Genomic DNA, 16,704 nt, shown 5'->3' with positions numbered 1-16,704 from the left:
GTATGTCAAATACTTGAAAGCGGCTGGGTCAGGAGTTGTAATAATCATCGGGTATGTATGAGGAGATACATAAATGTGGAAGAGGCAGAGAATGTTTGCAAAGACATAGTGGTGTGGCGTTAGATTCTCTCTGCCTACCCCTGCGGGGAAGCGGCGTGATGGTTTGTTACTTACTGTATATATTCTAATAAAAAACGTGCACGGACATACCTAAATGTGGCTCCTAGTACAGCCGGTCACGTACAGAATTGAATATTTGTGAGTACACCCTTAATAATTTATACGAACTTTATAATTTCGAGATCATTCGATCCTCAAAATGGCGTTCCAGAAGATCTTTAGCACTTGTAGCATGAGTGGTAACTTCAGGTGGCACACATTGAAGATTTGTCCGACGTCGGGCAAGCACAAAGGCCAAGCATCAACGTTTTTTTTTAAAGCTTTGAGTGGCTGATTTAATACTTACATTGAAAGAATTAAAAATAATACTAGCCTCCTCGCGATATAATCGCAGAGTTCATCGTAATGAAATATTTGTGTTTTTATTATTTACAAATATTTCAATTTTATACTATTTCTGTGAGCCTAAGCGGTTCATTATTAGAAAAAGATATCAAATTATAACTAACTAACTAACCATCACGCCACTTCGCAGGGGTAGGCAGAGAGAATCGAACGCCACACCACTCTGTCTTTGCAAACATTCTTCGCCTCTTTTACATATATGCATCTCCTCATACATACGCGATGATTATTACGACTCCTGACCCAAATCAAATTATGGTAGAGTGGATTCGAATTGAGAAACTCTGACATAATAGGTAAATTAAAATTAAAATTTTAACATCTTTAAAATTTTATATAAATTAAAGTGTTAAAATCATTATTTGTCCGCGACACTAACCACGGGACCACAACCCTACAGAGAATAAAAAAATGGTATTTCGTTTCTTAGAGCATATTTCATAATTTTATTTCATCTTGGATTACGAATTGATTAAATGCCTATTTCATTATACAACATTTTGTATATTATTATTTTATACATTATAACATTGTCCCGAGTTTCAAATGGTTTATTTTATATTTTTTTATTAATGGCAATACAAGAATATCCGATGTCATGTCAAATGTCAAGAATCGAATGGGAGGTGTCAAAATTACAATAAAAATAAGTCAAAAAGTTTTTCATTATTAATAATGTTTTTACTAACGAAGTTCATTGATATCTGAAGTCCAGTGATATTAAACCCGTGTATCGCAGTTTTCATACTAATTGTTTGTTAACAATTCTTTCTTAATAAAAGGTACTTTTTTCTCATTACATAAAAACATATTTTTATTTACCACAACGTCATACTCCATGAATAGAAGTTGAAACAAATATTCAGAACAATAAAAATTATACCCAAAAGTTTGGCTATTGCATACATGGCATTCACAAATGACGTAACCAAATATTATTGTTTACCTACATTATATTATCTACAATAATATTTAAAATTTATTTACTTGACAGTTTCATTGTGATTATTCCACTTTAAAATATTTTAAGATTTAACATGGAGTCAAGTCTTTCGATGGTTTCGTGTATATGTGATATTTGTAGGTAGGTGATTACTTGTATACAGTTCTTTTTTTTAAAAAAAAAAGGTCCCGGAACTCACTTCATGTCAAGCTTTTTACTAAAGAAAATATATTCAAATATCATTTTAATATTCATTACAATACATATTTTATAATTTTTATGAATTATTTAAATATATATTGTAATTACGTGAGCGCAAACATTGTTTTGTCTAATTGATTAAGAAAATTAAAAAAAAAGTTGTCGGAACACCATTCCACCACGTTACATGGAAAAAAAGCCCTGCAAAAAATATATGTATAAAACGGTAATAAACACAAAATTGCGCTTTCCCCAACAGAAGAATTCTAATTTCACTTTAAATACCCTCATACACCTAAACACATTGGATTATTGGTTTTTGAGAATCCTCAGGTTCTCAAAAACCCTTTTTTGTTCTCTCGTTATTTTTTGTCAGTTGTCATTTGAAAATGTTCACTAACTAAACATCACGCCGCTTCACCTCAGGGGTAGGCAGAGAGAATAGAATGCCACACTACTCTGTCTTTACAAACATTCTTCGCCTCTTCCACGTTCATGCATCTCCTCATACATACCCGCCGATTATTTCGACTCCTGACCTGACTGCTTTCAAGTATTTGACATACCTGATTGTGTCAAGTTTTTCTCGGTCTTCCTCCGCTCCTGAAAATGTTATTTTATCAAATTTCAAATATTATTGCACTAGATTCTATTACTTTTGTTGTCAGTCATTTTGGAGTTTTTTCTCTATTTATTCTTTTCAGTTTCATACATTTTGCCAATTTTTATTTTTGTTTTATAAATTTTTATGTTTTAAATGTAATGGTCAGCACGCTCGGCTACCATTCTGGAGGTCCCGGGTTCGATTCCCAAGAGGGGTAAAATAAATATAAGTGATTTTTTCACTGTCATATTTATTCAATATTACCCTGGACTGGTACCTGAAGTGGAGGGCTGATCACCTTTCCTTCATGTGTAATCAATCGAGATATCACTGCGTTTATATGAAGCAGTGCCCTATGCACCATTGGGGTGTGGTAAGGGATTATTATTATTAAATTTTTAAGTTTTAAATTAATAGTCTCGGGGTTGAGTTTTTTCTTTTATGTATTCTAAAATTACTTTTTCGCAAAAATGATCTATTTTATTAGGTGTGAACAAGATCAACACTATTTTTCTCAAATAATAACCGATTTTAGTATTTCATTCTGGTATTGGTGGACAACAATATCAAGCTACTCAAAAAACATATTGTATTTAACGTACTTATATATTTAAAAAAAAACAAATGCAGTTTGAGAAAAAAAAACATAATTTTTTTATTCACTACAATGTGACAAGATCACAGATTTCTTAATTTTATCGATAATGTTTATCTCAGCCTTGCATTCTTTCCTTATATCACTATTCGAATATCTACTATCGGCAAGAAGCACAGCATCGTCAGCATACAGAAGGCAACAGACAGTAATTTTATCCTCACTACATAGTTAACACCTTGATTGCCAGCTACGAGATAACTCGTAGATTGCGTTTTTTGTTAGGACAACGACTAGGAGTTATCTCGTACTGTGTTTACTTGCCATATTCGTGCTTAACTCATCGCTCACTCCTTTTTTTTTTTTTTTGAATTACCTAACGTCCAAGTGACTCTGAAATCTAGCTACGGCTTATGCAACACCGTTTATCATGTCCCTACTCAGGCTTCAACTTTATAAGTTTCATAGCCTATGCCTACTTGTGAGTGGATTTACTCTTTATGTTTAAAGTTACTATAATTTCATGTAATTCATGAGTGAAAATTCTAGGCAAAAACACTCGCTATCTCGCTAGAGGCATGAGTTTATACATTTCAATGATTCTAAGTTGGCAGTGAAGTTACTTAGGTGTATGATTTTAGTTCTTGATTTTACTCAGGTAGTGAATTTACTTGTTTATTCTTATTTCTATGTACATACTTACATCTCTCTCAAATACTTACATTGCGCCTAGGAAGGCAACACGCTTAACTTAATATTACACTTAACTAACTTTCGCTCACTCCTTTCAACAACGTCATACATATATGAAAAATCATAAATTTTCAGTTCTGCATGTTTTCGGAATGCCCAGAAAATGTAATATTTCCCAGCAAAAGTGGCATACTTTTATCTTAATATTTACCCGCTACAGGGCAGAAAATGTTCTTTTTGCATTTTGAAGAAAATGTATTGTTTTATTATTTTTTTAAATAAACTAAATATTTTTCAAATGGAGAAAAAACCGTCAGGTCCTAAAAAGATCTGTTGCACAGTAAAAAGTTCAATTAGTGGCTTGATATTCATTTTTAATACATTTTATTCTATTTTTAAACTTTAAAAACGATCTTCTGAAAAAGCAAGTTTTTGGATTTATGACGTTGTTGAAAGGAGTGAGCGATATCAGTACTAATATGGATAGATGGTATCTGGGAAGAGAACAAAAAATCAATGCTGGCTAACACAAACTGAAAATTTTATTAATAAAGAACGGAAAATATAATTATGTACTATGATTAGAGTATTTAATATGGTTTAATGAAATTGGATTTTTAGACCGTAATTTTGAAAATTGTCATGGCAGTCAACGTGTTAAAATGACAACTTCCATTTGTAATCCACCCAAAGATTGTAAATCATTATCTATTCAATTTGTTGATATTTTTTCTTGTTACCATGTACTTGTGTATACATGGAAGAGATAAGAATTATTGTAAATCAATATTTTCTTTCTATAACCTATCATAGTTCTGTCTCCCGCCTTATCATAGCCCTGTTGATTAATAGCATATTTATTTATTTGATAATTATGTCTGTTAATTTAAACATCAGCGGTTCAATCAACTAATATCATGACTAAAGGGCAAAGTTAAAATAGTGGAATACTTTTTGTGAACTTAACACTAACAGTAAATAAATATTTCATTTATATATATATATATATATATATATATATATATATATATATATATATATATATATATATATATATTTATATATTTGTCCGCCTCCGTAGTGTAATGGTCAGCACGCTCGGCTACCGTTCTGGAGGTCCCGGGTTCGATTCCCAAGGGGGGTAAAATAAATATAAGTGATTTTTTCGCTGTAATATTTATTCAATATTACCATGGACTGGTACCTGAAGCGGAGGGCTGATCACCTTTCCTTCATGTGTAAACGATCAAGATAACACTGCGTTTATGTGACACAGTGCCCTATGCACCATTGGGGTGCGGATAAGGGTTTTATTATTATTATATATATATTTATATATATAAACCGTCACTTCGGAACTGTGAAGTAGCTGTTGATGTTTGAAACGTGGGTTCTGTCCTTTAGGTGACAATAATGGCAATTCCGCTTGTTTACACTTCCATTTAAATGAAAATGGGCTTCATCACTCCAAAATATAATTGTTTACGAAATCGCTCTTACATAGAGTTGGTAGCCGCTCTCTTGCGCACGGCTTGACGCAGATTGTTGCGCGACAAGTTGGATGTTTTGATCAACGCCACACTCTTCTGTCCTGATATATCTTCGCTTTATTCACATCCATACATCTAGTCATATGTGCCCTCCGATTACGCAGAGTTTTGACACCACCGGATTTTAGGTTCTGATTGATCTGATCGTGCCAACTCTTGTTGGCTGTCCTCGTTCTGTTTTCCCGCTCACATTCCCCACATATACTTTCTTAGTCATTCTCTTGTTATCCATTCACTCTACATGTCCATACCGCCTTTAGGAACTCTTTAAAAAATAAGACCCATAATATATTTTAAAATTAAACCGAAAAGCTATACTCCCACAAGAAATATTATGTTTTGCTGGAAAGAAATTTGGAATCTATACAAAAAGAAGGATTTTTTAAATGGATAGGAACTAGTTGGAGCAGCAATTAACACAGTGTAGGCAGGCGGTTTTTTCATCAACATGACCATAATTAGTATACTTATTAGGGTCGTATACTAACCATAAAAAACTGCAAATCCAACTCTGATCTGTACAATGTTTTTTGGCATCTCTCGCGCTCTACCAAAGTTAGCATATATAACGCTTATAAGCGTCTCCTGCTCTCTACCAACTGTATGTTAAAGACGTTTTTAAGCATTTCCCGCAAACAATGTGTTATGAGTTTGTGTGTGAAACAACTTTTATTTTTTCCTGCTCTCTACCAACTGTATGTTAAAGACGTTTTTAAGCGTTTCCCACAAACAATGTGTTAAGAGTTTGTGTGTGAAACAACTTTTATTTTTTCCTGCTCTCTACCAACTGTATGTTAAAGACGTTTTTAAGCGTTTCCCACAAACAATGTGTTAAGAGTTTGTGTGTGAAACAACTTTTATTTTTTTGTCAGTAATGTAACCAAGAAAGGTTACGAATATCATCCCAATCGGGTGACCGAAACCGGAGTAACAGTTACCCATTAGTCACATCTCTGCCAATTATCTTTTATATGTTATTGTTTCTCATTGATCAAGTGAGGGACAGATAAAGCCGATTATTATTTTAGTGAGCCGATGTCAAATTGTTATCACTCACCATTCGGCTTTTGGAAGTGAACCAGGAAACTTGTATTTTTGTGCTTAAGTTGTGTCCAAAAGTCAGTTATTTATAATACGTAATTTCTCATCTTTAAAAAATTGAAAAATATCTTCCCATCCAAAATGGCGAGTGATATACTAGATTACCATTCTGAGTTAGTATCTTTGTTATTTTATTTTTATCGTTTGTATAGTTTTTAAAAAAATAAATATTTAGGTGGACCAGGAATTTAATCATTACAGTATTTTGTAGTGTGGCATTAATTATTATTATTTTTATTTATTTAAAAATTTATATACATAATTCTGTAAGATGTACAAATTTAATAATTTTTTTTTAGAATAAAATATTTTTACTTAATTTTTTATTATAAGATTGCAAATCAAGACTAAAAAAAAAGTTGACCTAAAAATATTTGAAAAAAATCCCTTAATTGATTCGGCACTTTGTGGTAATATTTATGCATTTTCAATTTAAGTTTTACTTGCTAAATTACAGTTCTCTATTTGCCTCACATTATACAATTGTAATGTGTTTTTGTGAACTATAAATGCACGCATGGTGTTATGTGGAGGACTACAATTTTAATTGTATATTCTTCTCACTACAATGCTGCCAGATAGATAAATTTTTCCCGCAGTATCGAATATAGCCATTTTCAAGACTGGCGGGAATTTTTTGTCAAACACTGGACATTTTTATATTAATTTCGAGTATAAGATGCCCAGGACGACCACTGCTGACAATTCGTCGGCAGTTCTCGTCAGAACTTCGGGACACGGATCTGACTTGGGAGGATGCAAGGGAGCTGGCAGCCGACAGAAAAGCCTGGAGACAGTTTGTGGACTCCATATGCTCCACCTAGGGAGCGGATATGGTTTAATAATAATAAGATGCACCTAAAGTGAGACAATTTTAATAGAAAAAAGTGGATATTATAGTCCACATATATAAATTAGCATTTTCAAAGAACTGGTTGCCGATATGCGGTGTGTGATATTCACAAAAATATATTTTCTCTTTCATAAACCTCCTGGTAATAATTATGTCATGCTCTGGTAAGAAAGTGATTTACAGATTTTATTAGTGACTTCCTTTTGTTACAGGGACCTTGATGAGGGAGTGGAAATCATAGATCCTTATCTGAATACAGGTATCTTTTCCACCACACTTGACATGACTTCGCTCGGAGATTATTTTTGTATGGACAGAGAAAACTGGTTTGTATTTCCTAACCAAGCTCTAATGTTTTTCACCTTTTGGCTATCAAAACCTTATATATCGGCTTTCAGTACTCTAGCAAGAAATACCGGATACAAATACAGATCTGATGTCATGATTTATATGTAAAAGTATCAGATAAATTTTGGACAGTATGTTAGGGATTCCTTCAGGGTTGTGCAATTTTTTTATTCATACATGTTATTATTGGTTTTTCAATTCGTTATAATATTCTTCTTCTTCCTCTTCTTCTTCTTTTTGTAGATCCTAGGGATCTGTTTGTGCCTCCGAATGTCGCTCTTGGGATGTTGACTCCCAGTTGTCTTTTCATCTTTTCGCAGGTCTGCCTGGGGGTCTGCGTCCTTCAGGGTTACCTTGAAGGGCGATACGTGGAAGTCTGTCTTCTGACATTCTGTTTATATGTTCATTCCAGTATCGCCTTTGTTGTTGTCCCCACCCGTCTCCTCCGTCTTACACATGCTCCGGATGTCGGTATTTCTTACTCGGTCTCGCAATGTGTTATAATATTGTAAAAGAAAAACACTTGTTTTTTACCAGTTATGTTGTATTTAATTTTATTTTAACGACTTGTTTCGGAAGCTACAGATGTTATTGATATTTAGTTTATATTTAGATTCGAAGATGTAAGCATCTGTAGTTTCCGAAACTAGTTGTTTGAATAAAATTAAATATACTCAAGTAGTAAAATACAAGTGTTTTTCTTTTACAATTTCATCGTGTCTTCATGTGTTTCACCATGAAAATGAATGCCAAGACAGTAAATAAAACTTAAAATATTATGAAAATTGAAGTCACAATAATGCCTAAAGAGAAACGAGAAAAACTAAGTAGGTTAAGTTTTTTTTCTTCAATATTATATGTGCCGCCTCCGTAGTGTAATGGTCAGGACGCTCGGCTACCGTTCTGGAGGTCCCGGGTTCGATTCCCAAGGGGGGTAAAATAAATAGAAGTGATTTTTTCACTGTCATATTTATTCAATATTATCCTAAACTGGTACCTGAAGCGGAGGGCTGATCACCTTTTCTTCATGTGTAAACGATCAAGATAACACTGCGTTTATATGACGCAGTGCCCTATGCACCATTGGGGTGCGGATAAGGGTTTTATTATTTATTATTATATTATATGTTAATATTGATAATTAGAATTGAATGATCATTCATATCTTTTATCTTACAATTTATTATAATATTACAAGAATTTAATTCATGAAAATACTTCAAAAGAAACGAGAAAAAATAGCGCATGAAACCAATTTTGTTTCTGCGAAAATTAAGATGTAAAGCTGTGATATTCTTCAAATAGATAAATTTTTGTGTGTCAAGGTTAATTAACAATGTGCAATAAATTGATACAAATATAATACATGTATAATAATAATAATAAAACTCTTATCCGCACCCCAATGGTGCATAGGGCACTGTGTCATATAAACGCAGTGTTATCTTGATCGTTTACACATGAAGTAAGGGTGATCAGCCCTCCGCTTCAGGTACCAGTCCATGGTAATATTGAATAAATATTACAGTGAAAAAATCACTTATATTTATTTTACCCCACTTGGGAATCGAACCCGGGACCTCCAGAACGGTAGCCGAGCGTGCTGACCATTACACTACGGAGGCGGACAATACATGTATTGCGTAAGTTAAAAAAATACATGTATTTTTTATTCCTTAATTATCCACACTCCTGCTCTATTCCTTTCAATACCGGATATCGTCAATTAAGTCAGCAAGTCGTTTGATTTGCAGTGGAAAGGAGGTGGACATTAAGCGAGCAGCACTTACTTGTTAGCCGATTTTGTATAAGGTAGCACAGTGCTCTGAAACTTTTTCTCACCTACGACACACTAAAATTCTTCCTAGTATTCCGCGGCACACCAAAAGCTAAAGTATATAGACCATTGAAAAATTATTCAAGTGCAGTAATTATTATCCGCCTCCGTAGTGTAATGGTCAGCACACTCAGCTACCGTTTTGGAAGTCCCGGGTTTGATTTCCAAGGGCGGGGGGGGCAAATAAATATTTCTTCTCCGTCTTAATCCTCATTGCTGAGGGTTGTGACCCTTGCAAAAGCAATGACTCTTCTCCAGTTATCCCTTGACTGCGCTGCACGTAGCGCTCCAACCACTGAGGTGCCTGCTGCTGCCTTAACTTGATCGGTCCATCGTGTGGGGGATCTTCCTCTCCCTCTCTTTCCCTCCAGGCTACCGATCACAACTAGTCGTTCCAGGCTATCCTCGTTGCCACGCGCAACGTGTCCAAAGAACTGGAGAATCCGTCGGGTACAGATATTGGCCAGAGACAAGCCATCCAAGCGTAGTTCCTGGCGAATGGATGAAATGATTTGAAATATTTATTCAATACTACCCTGGCCTGGTGCCCAAAGCGGAGGGCTAATCACCTTTCCTTCATGTGTTAACCATCAAGATAACACTGTGTTTATATGATGCAGTGTCCTATGCACCATTGTTGTGCGGATAACGGTTGAGAGAGAGAGAGAGAGAGAGAATTATTATATCCTACATTTTGAAAAACACATAATAAAATGAAAAATAATTTATCATCGTGTATTAAAAATACATAATGAAAACTTGTAAAATGTCATATACATTGAATTTGATCGCGGCACACCTGTATTCGGCTCACGGCACAACAGTGTGCCACGGCACACCGGTTGGGGAGCACTGAGGTAGCATACATTTAGTTAACTAAACTCAGATAGATATTTTCGTCACGCTGAACATGGAATCTGAAAACAGAATTGTTTCAACAATGGCACAGAGGGTTTATAAATCACCAAACACATTTTACTTTTGAATTATTTATGTTGAAATTGAGGTATTTCTAGTAAAGTTACCCCAAATGTCCCGATAGCCAAAGGGTTAAGTTTACCTTTAAACTTATTTGTAGATTTGGCGTTTAATTTGTAGTACTCCATTTTAATTTATGTATTAAATGTTATATCAAACACTGATTTTTTGATTCTACTAAGTTGTATTTTATTGTTAAAAAATACATAAAAATCAATTTTGTGACAATTGCCAAGAAATGCCATAACTAGGCTAAACAATTGTCACAAAATTTATTTTTACATGTTTTTTTAATAATAAAATACAACTTAATAATAATAAAACCCTTATCCGCACCCCAATGATGCATAGGGCACTGCGTCATATAAACGCAGTGTTATCTTGATCGTTTACACTTGAAGGAAAGGTGATCAGCCCTCCGCTTCAAGTACCAGTCCAGGGTAATATTGAATAAATATCACTGTGAAAAAATCACTCATATTTATTCTTACCCCCCCTGGGAATCGAACCCGGGTCCTCCAGAACGGTAGCCGAGCGTGCTGACCATTACACTACGGAGGCGGAAAATACAACTTAAAAAAAAAAAAACAGTGTTTGATATAACATTTAATACATAAATTACCTTTTAACGTTAAGTGAATTTTTTCTTTACATAGTCCATCATTATGTGACAGCACAAATATGGATGATTTTGACGACAGCAGACTGACTTTGGCGTACGAGAGATTGCATACTATTCCTAAAACATTGGTGGAGAGATTCGGTCCGTCTGTTGAAATATTGGACATAAGCCACAACAAAATACAGTAAGAGAATTTTACGATTGTTTTATTTACTAACACATTGTCGGCGGGTGGTTTTTCATCAACCCAGACCCTAATTAGTATACTAATTACGGTCGTTTACTAATCACAAATAACCGCAAATCCAATTCGGATCTGTACAATGTTTTTTGGGGTCTTGCGCTCTATCAAAAGTAAGCAAATAGAACGCAGAGAAAGCTGATGTACTTCGGACACGTCATGAGAAATGAAAAATAAATATATCATACAAGGAAAGATTGAGGGGCGAAGAACTCAAGGACGCCGAAGGACATCATGGCTGAAAAACATACGACAATGGTTTGGCAAAAGCACCAAATCTCTGTTCCGAGCTGCAGCATCAAAATTGAAGATAGCCATGATGATCGCCGATCTTCGTTAGAACTGGCAGAGAAAGAAGAAGAAGAAGGGTCTTTTGCTCTCTACCAACAGTAGGAAATGCTCTTTAGCGTTTCTTGCAAACCATGTGTTAATCTAATTATGTACAATGAATGCAGAGCTGCTAAATTTTACGTATGGATTTTTTAAACTGTTACTTTTTTTACTGCAGAAATTTGAAGTTCCTGACTCACTTTACAAATCTGACATCCCTGATCGCTGACAATAATCTGATAAACGAGTCTACAATATTTCCTGCGATGCCGAAGCTGGAATTACTATGGTGAGCAAAATATTCATCAAATGTACTGTGCGGATTTTTTTAAATTATGTAAATAAACTTTAAAAATCCTAGACCAAGATCGATTGGATCCAAGACCATTGCATACACACAAGTTCCAAAAATTAATGTAATAATGGACAGAACGGTGAATGTTCTATCTTCTTTCATTTAAAACAATGATAAATATTTCATCTCGATTTGAGACACCCATACTATTGACATCTCCGCCCACCTCCGTAGTGTCCTCCTTGAGGAGGGTCAAATAAATATAAGTGATTTTTTAACTCTAATATTTATTCCATGTTACCCTGGACTGATACCGGAAACGGAGGGTTGATCACTTTTCCTTCATGTGTTAACGATCAAGATAATACTGTGTTTAAATGATGCAGTGCCCTATGCACACCATGCCGTTTCCCCGCAGGTGTAGGGAGGGAGGATGGAACGCCACACTCTTCTGTCCTTACATACACTCCTCGCTTCCTTCACACCCATACATCTAGTCATACATGCCCTCTGACATCACCAGATTTCAGTGTTTATATATGTATTTTTAGGTTAAACCACTGTGAAATCAAGAAGCTCTTTTATTGGATGAGGAACCTACAGCAGTCCTGTCCGAACCTCAAGTACATTTGTCTGATGGGGAATCCCGCAGCACCTAGCTACTTGAACGGGGGCACTTTTTACGAATACCTCCAATACAGGTCAGTATCTGCACTGCCGTCCAAATCGTAAATCATTGTAACTGCCATTTAACACATTGGCTATGGTGAAGTTTGTTAACACGTTAAATGATATGGGGGTATAGCTGTTTGGTCAACTTTTATAGCTATTGGTTTCGGGAACAGCTATTTTGGGGGCGGCGTGTTGGCGCGTTTTGTGATCACTTGTTGGTGATCGGGATTGTTAATGCAAAGGAGTAGTGCACAGAATGTAAACGAAATGATGTACTTACAGTTGGTTCCTTTATTGAAATAAATGCGATTCTATACTAAATACTGGAATCAACTAATGACAACTAATTTACAATATATGGAGTTAAAGAAGTGAATTGAAAATCGAAATAAAACGTCTGTTTGCGTCTACGATCCAAGCAGTTCTCGCGGCTTTTTAGCTATCTCGCTTCAGAGTCGGGTCTGCTTGGAAATCTTCGGTTTAGTTAGTATTGAAACGCTTCTGTACTGCTTACGTCAGCGCGACAACGCAAAGTTGTTACCACAGGGGCATCGGTGACCTCGCCTGTGTTGGACCGCAATGCCATGGGGGACCTCAATCAAGCGCTATATTCAAAATGCTTTAACTATGGAACCCATCGTCAAATCAAAAAATTAAAGAAACTAAATACATTATATTATTAAAATACGTAAATTGCGGAAAAGTGTTTTCTTTATGGATTTCAAAATTGACAAATTTTAGTATTGGCATTTAACGTATTAAAGAAATTTGAAGTACACAAATCATAACTAACACACTTTATAGTAACGTACATAGAACTACAAGATCCTAAAAACAGGAACACATCAAACAAAACCATACCTCTTTCGGCCATAAGAACAATGATTATATTGCAATAAAGTTGTTCGACCTGCCTCCATCATCCATAAAGTCATTAAAATAGAAATTAAATAAAAAATATAGCTGTTCATAAATGGATAATGTAAGTGGGTGGATCTGAAATAGATCGCATCATTCGGCCATGTCGTATTTGATTGCATGTCATAAGCAATTTTCTTTCATATATTTTTATAAATATGATGAAGTTTTTAATAAATATTATGAAAAACTCAGTTAAGGCGTATTATTGTAATTATGAAATAAAAATAGTAAATAAATTTGACGCGGGCGATACTAGATTGCATCGAAAAAATTATGACAAAAGAATCGATAATATTTTTGTATCATAGTGACACCTATCCGCTACACAGCAAAGCAAAACAAGAAATTAAATGTTCAACCCTAGAATGCGGGACATTTGTAAAATTTATGACAGACATCCAATCTAAGGCAACACATGTAAGGAATGTAGCGACAACTAGCATATATCTTAATTTTTTACCAATATTTTATATTCGTATTTTGTATTACTACTACTACTACCATCACGCCGTTTCTCCGCAGGGGTAGGCAGAGAGGATGGAACGCTCTTCTGTCCTGACATACACTCCTCGCCTCCTTCACATCCATACATCTAGTCATACATGCCCTCCGATTATGCAGACTTTTCTCCGATTTTCAGACACCGCCAGATTTTAGGTTCTGATTGATCTGATTGTGCCAAGTCTTTTTCGGTCGTCCTCGTTCTGTTTTCCCTCTCACATTCGCCACATATATTTTCTTAGTCATTCTCTCGTTATCCATTCACTGCACATGTCCATACCACCGCAAAGAGCTCTTCCTAATCTTTTCAATTATTCCTCGTTCAGCCTTACATTCCTTTCTTATATTTTGTATTAAGTTCTCAAAAAACATATTGTACTTATTTTCTAAATGTTTTTTGTAAAGTGTTAGTTTTTCTTATTATCATCCATTTTACGATAGTCCCATATTAACCACATACAGTCGAATTTTGGTGAGAAAATTTGTCGGTGCTAGAAATCATCACCAATCAACTGGAAACAGGACTACCCGAACACTGCTCGGGTTAGTCCATAAAAACAAATACATAAATATATTTGGGTCAGGCAAAACAATACCACCAAGTTGGAATATGATTTGCCCGAGCAGCACTCGGACTCATCAATGCAACACAAACTCCTTGCCCGAGTCACGTGGGGGATAAACTGGCAACTGGTTAGGGAACATTGAAACAAGTCCCATAGTGTAGGGTTGATTTTCAGTTGAAATGTCCAGAAAATGTACTATATCCCAGCAAAAGCGCCATATTTTTAACTTAATATTTACCTGCTACAGGGCAGAAAGTGTTGTTTTTGCATTTTGAAGAAAAGGTATTGTTTTTTTTTTTTTAATATTCTAAATATTTTTCAAATGGAGAAAAAAATTCAGGTATTACCTAAAAAGATCTGTTGCACAGTAAAAAGTTCAATAAGTGGCTTGATATTTATTTTAAAAACATTTCATTATATTTTTAAACTTTAAAAACGATCTCCTGAAAAATCAAGTTTTTTTATATATAACGTTGTTGAAAGCAGTGAGCGATGTTTAAAAAATAGAAATATTATTCGCATGTCTATTTTTGCAGGCTGTTTGTGATATCCCTCTTCCCGTGCTTGGTACATTTGGACGACAGGGCGGTGACGGATGACCAGAGACAAGAAGCCAAGAGGCTGTACCAGAGACCCTTCCTGGAGCGCCTGACTTCCTTCTCCAACAGCGACGTATCCATGTCCAACAGCGCGCTGCAGCAATGGAGGAACTTGCACGCAAAAATGTCCTGCCTTTTCGAGTCCACGTCGCTGTCGAGAAATAAACGCAGACCGAATCTTGTGATTTGAAAACATTGACGCATTCATTTTAATTTTGACTGCAGAAAAAACTGTTACTAGTTTCGCCAGGTAAAATCCAAACGTTATTTAACTGTATGTATACAATCAATACATAATAATATGGCTCCAGAGTATCTGAACGAGCTGTATGTTCCGGACAAATTGGTTGAAAGACGTCTCTCTCAGGGTAAAGTGATCTTACCAGCCCGCAACCAGCACACTAAATTTGGCGAGCGTGCCTTTGCTGTCGCAAGTCGATAGCGTGGAATGCTTTTCCACCAGCAGCTAGAAACAGCGAGAGCGAGATGATGTTTAGAAAAAAACTAAAAATTAATTTTTTCGTTTGCTAAATCATTTCCACTATCTCTTTTTTCCCAATTCAATCACTGTTAAGCGCTCTTGAGGTAGTATTTTACAAAAATGGCGCTTTATAAATTATACAAAATTATTATTTATTGCGTGTAAAAAAGTCCTGCAATAACACAGTAAGCATGCATACAAAACAGAAAAATAAAATAGATACTACAGAGTAAGAATTCCTTAAGAATTATTTTTACCTGTATTAGGTGTAATAAGCTTGTACTTCTCTCCTCTAAGCATATGCCCCAGATAGGACACCTTCCGGACCTTGATACCAATCAGCAATTGTCTTCCTACTCTTGCACTTTGGAGTACATTTATATTGCTGACCATATCGGTCCATGGCATGCGAAGCATTCTACGTTGTAGCCACATTACGAATGCATCTAATCAGTAGCTACTCTGAATGCATACATATTTGAAAATATACTTTTAATTTATTTAATTATTTATCAATGACTTAAAATAGAAAGGAATCAATAATACTTGCAGCGTTTTGGTTTTTATCTGCCATATAATTAGTTTTTTATCGTTGACACTGAAATTTTTTCAATACTTGACATTTCCATCTTTGTCCTTGTGACTAGCTTGTCAACTGAGCTTGGTTTCTTGACTCAGTTTTCCGTGTAACAAGCATTATGTTTTTATAAATATTTTAAATTCTGATGTACTTGAAATATAAAGTACAAATTTATTATATCCTATTTATAGATACAGTCGATTCCTCTTAATCGGGACACATTGGGACCAGGATATTTGGCCACATTAGTGGCTGCCCGAATTGACAGAAGCGATTGCATTTTTTATTTATTTTTTAAATATGTTTACTTTTGGACAACTGTATATGTAATAATTTACAACATAACACACAAGTATTTAAATAATATAATTTAAAAGACAATGTTTCATAATGGCTAATTAATCAATAAAACTAGTTTATTTCGTATGTGTTTATATATGTGTGTGTATTAAAAAAAAGGAAAACAGGATATAATCTCATATTTTTGTAATATTGTATTTTCTCAATCTTTTGTATTTTTAAATAATAGTATTTCTAATCATATTTTTAATTCATTGGCAACATTATTATGTATGAGTTTTCCCTGAAGCAAAATCAAATATATATAGCATAGTAAGAATATTAGAGATGAAGAAAAAATAGTGCGCCATGATAGGCGCCGTGGCGTA

General features: G+C 34.8%; 1 protein-coding gene across 3 annotated transcripts; it reads left to right on the top strand.

Moving 5' to 3' along the window:
- The first annotated feature begins 1,120 nt into the window (after positions 1–1,120).
- Positions 1,121–15,672, top strand: LOC148311410 (leucine-rich melanocyte differentiation-associated protein-like). 3 transcript variants are annotated; one of them, XM_088256701.1, is made up of 6 exons: positions 1,121–1,307; positions 7,278–7,391; positions 10,885–11,034; positions 11,600–11,710; positions 12,268–12,417; positions 14,913–15,672. In XM_088256701.1, the coding sequence occupies exons 2-6, from the start codon at positions 7,348–7,350 to the stop codon at positions 15,163–15,165; spliced, it is 708 nt and encodes a 235-aa protein (XP_088112827.1). In that variant the 5' UTR covers positions 1,121–1,307; positions 7,278–7,347; the 3' UTR covers positions 15,166–15,672. The 3 variants fall into 3 exon arrangements, with proteins under 3 accessions (XP_088112827.1, XP_088112828.1, XP_088112826.1); XM_088256702.1 differs by lacking the exon at positions 1,121–1,307 and adding an exon at positions 1,783–1,895; XM_088256700.1 differs by lacking the exon at positions 1,121–1,307 and adding an exon at positions 6,167–6,325.
- The last annotated feature ends 1,032 nt before the right edge of the window (positions 15,673–16,704 follow it).

Source organism: Brachycentrus maculatus, unplaced genomic scaffold, assembly GCF_059751285.1.
Source record: "Brachycentrus maculatus isolate JH-2025_06_01 unplaced genomic scaffold, ASM5975128v1 h1tg000065l, whole genome shotgun sequence".
NCBI lineage: Eukaryota > Metazoa > Arthropoda > Insecta > Trichoptera > Brachycentridae > Brachycentrus > Brachycentrus maculatus.
Note: the sequence above shows the minus strand (reverse complement) of the source record. Positions and strands in the feature narration are given on the sequence as shown.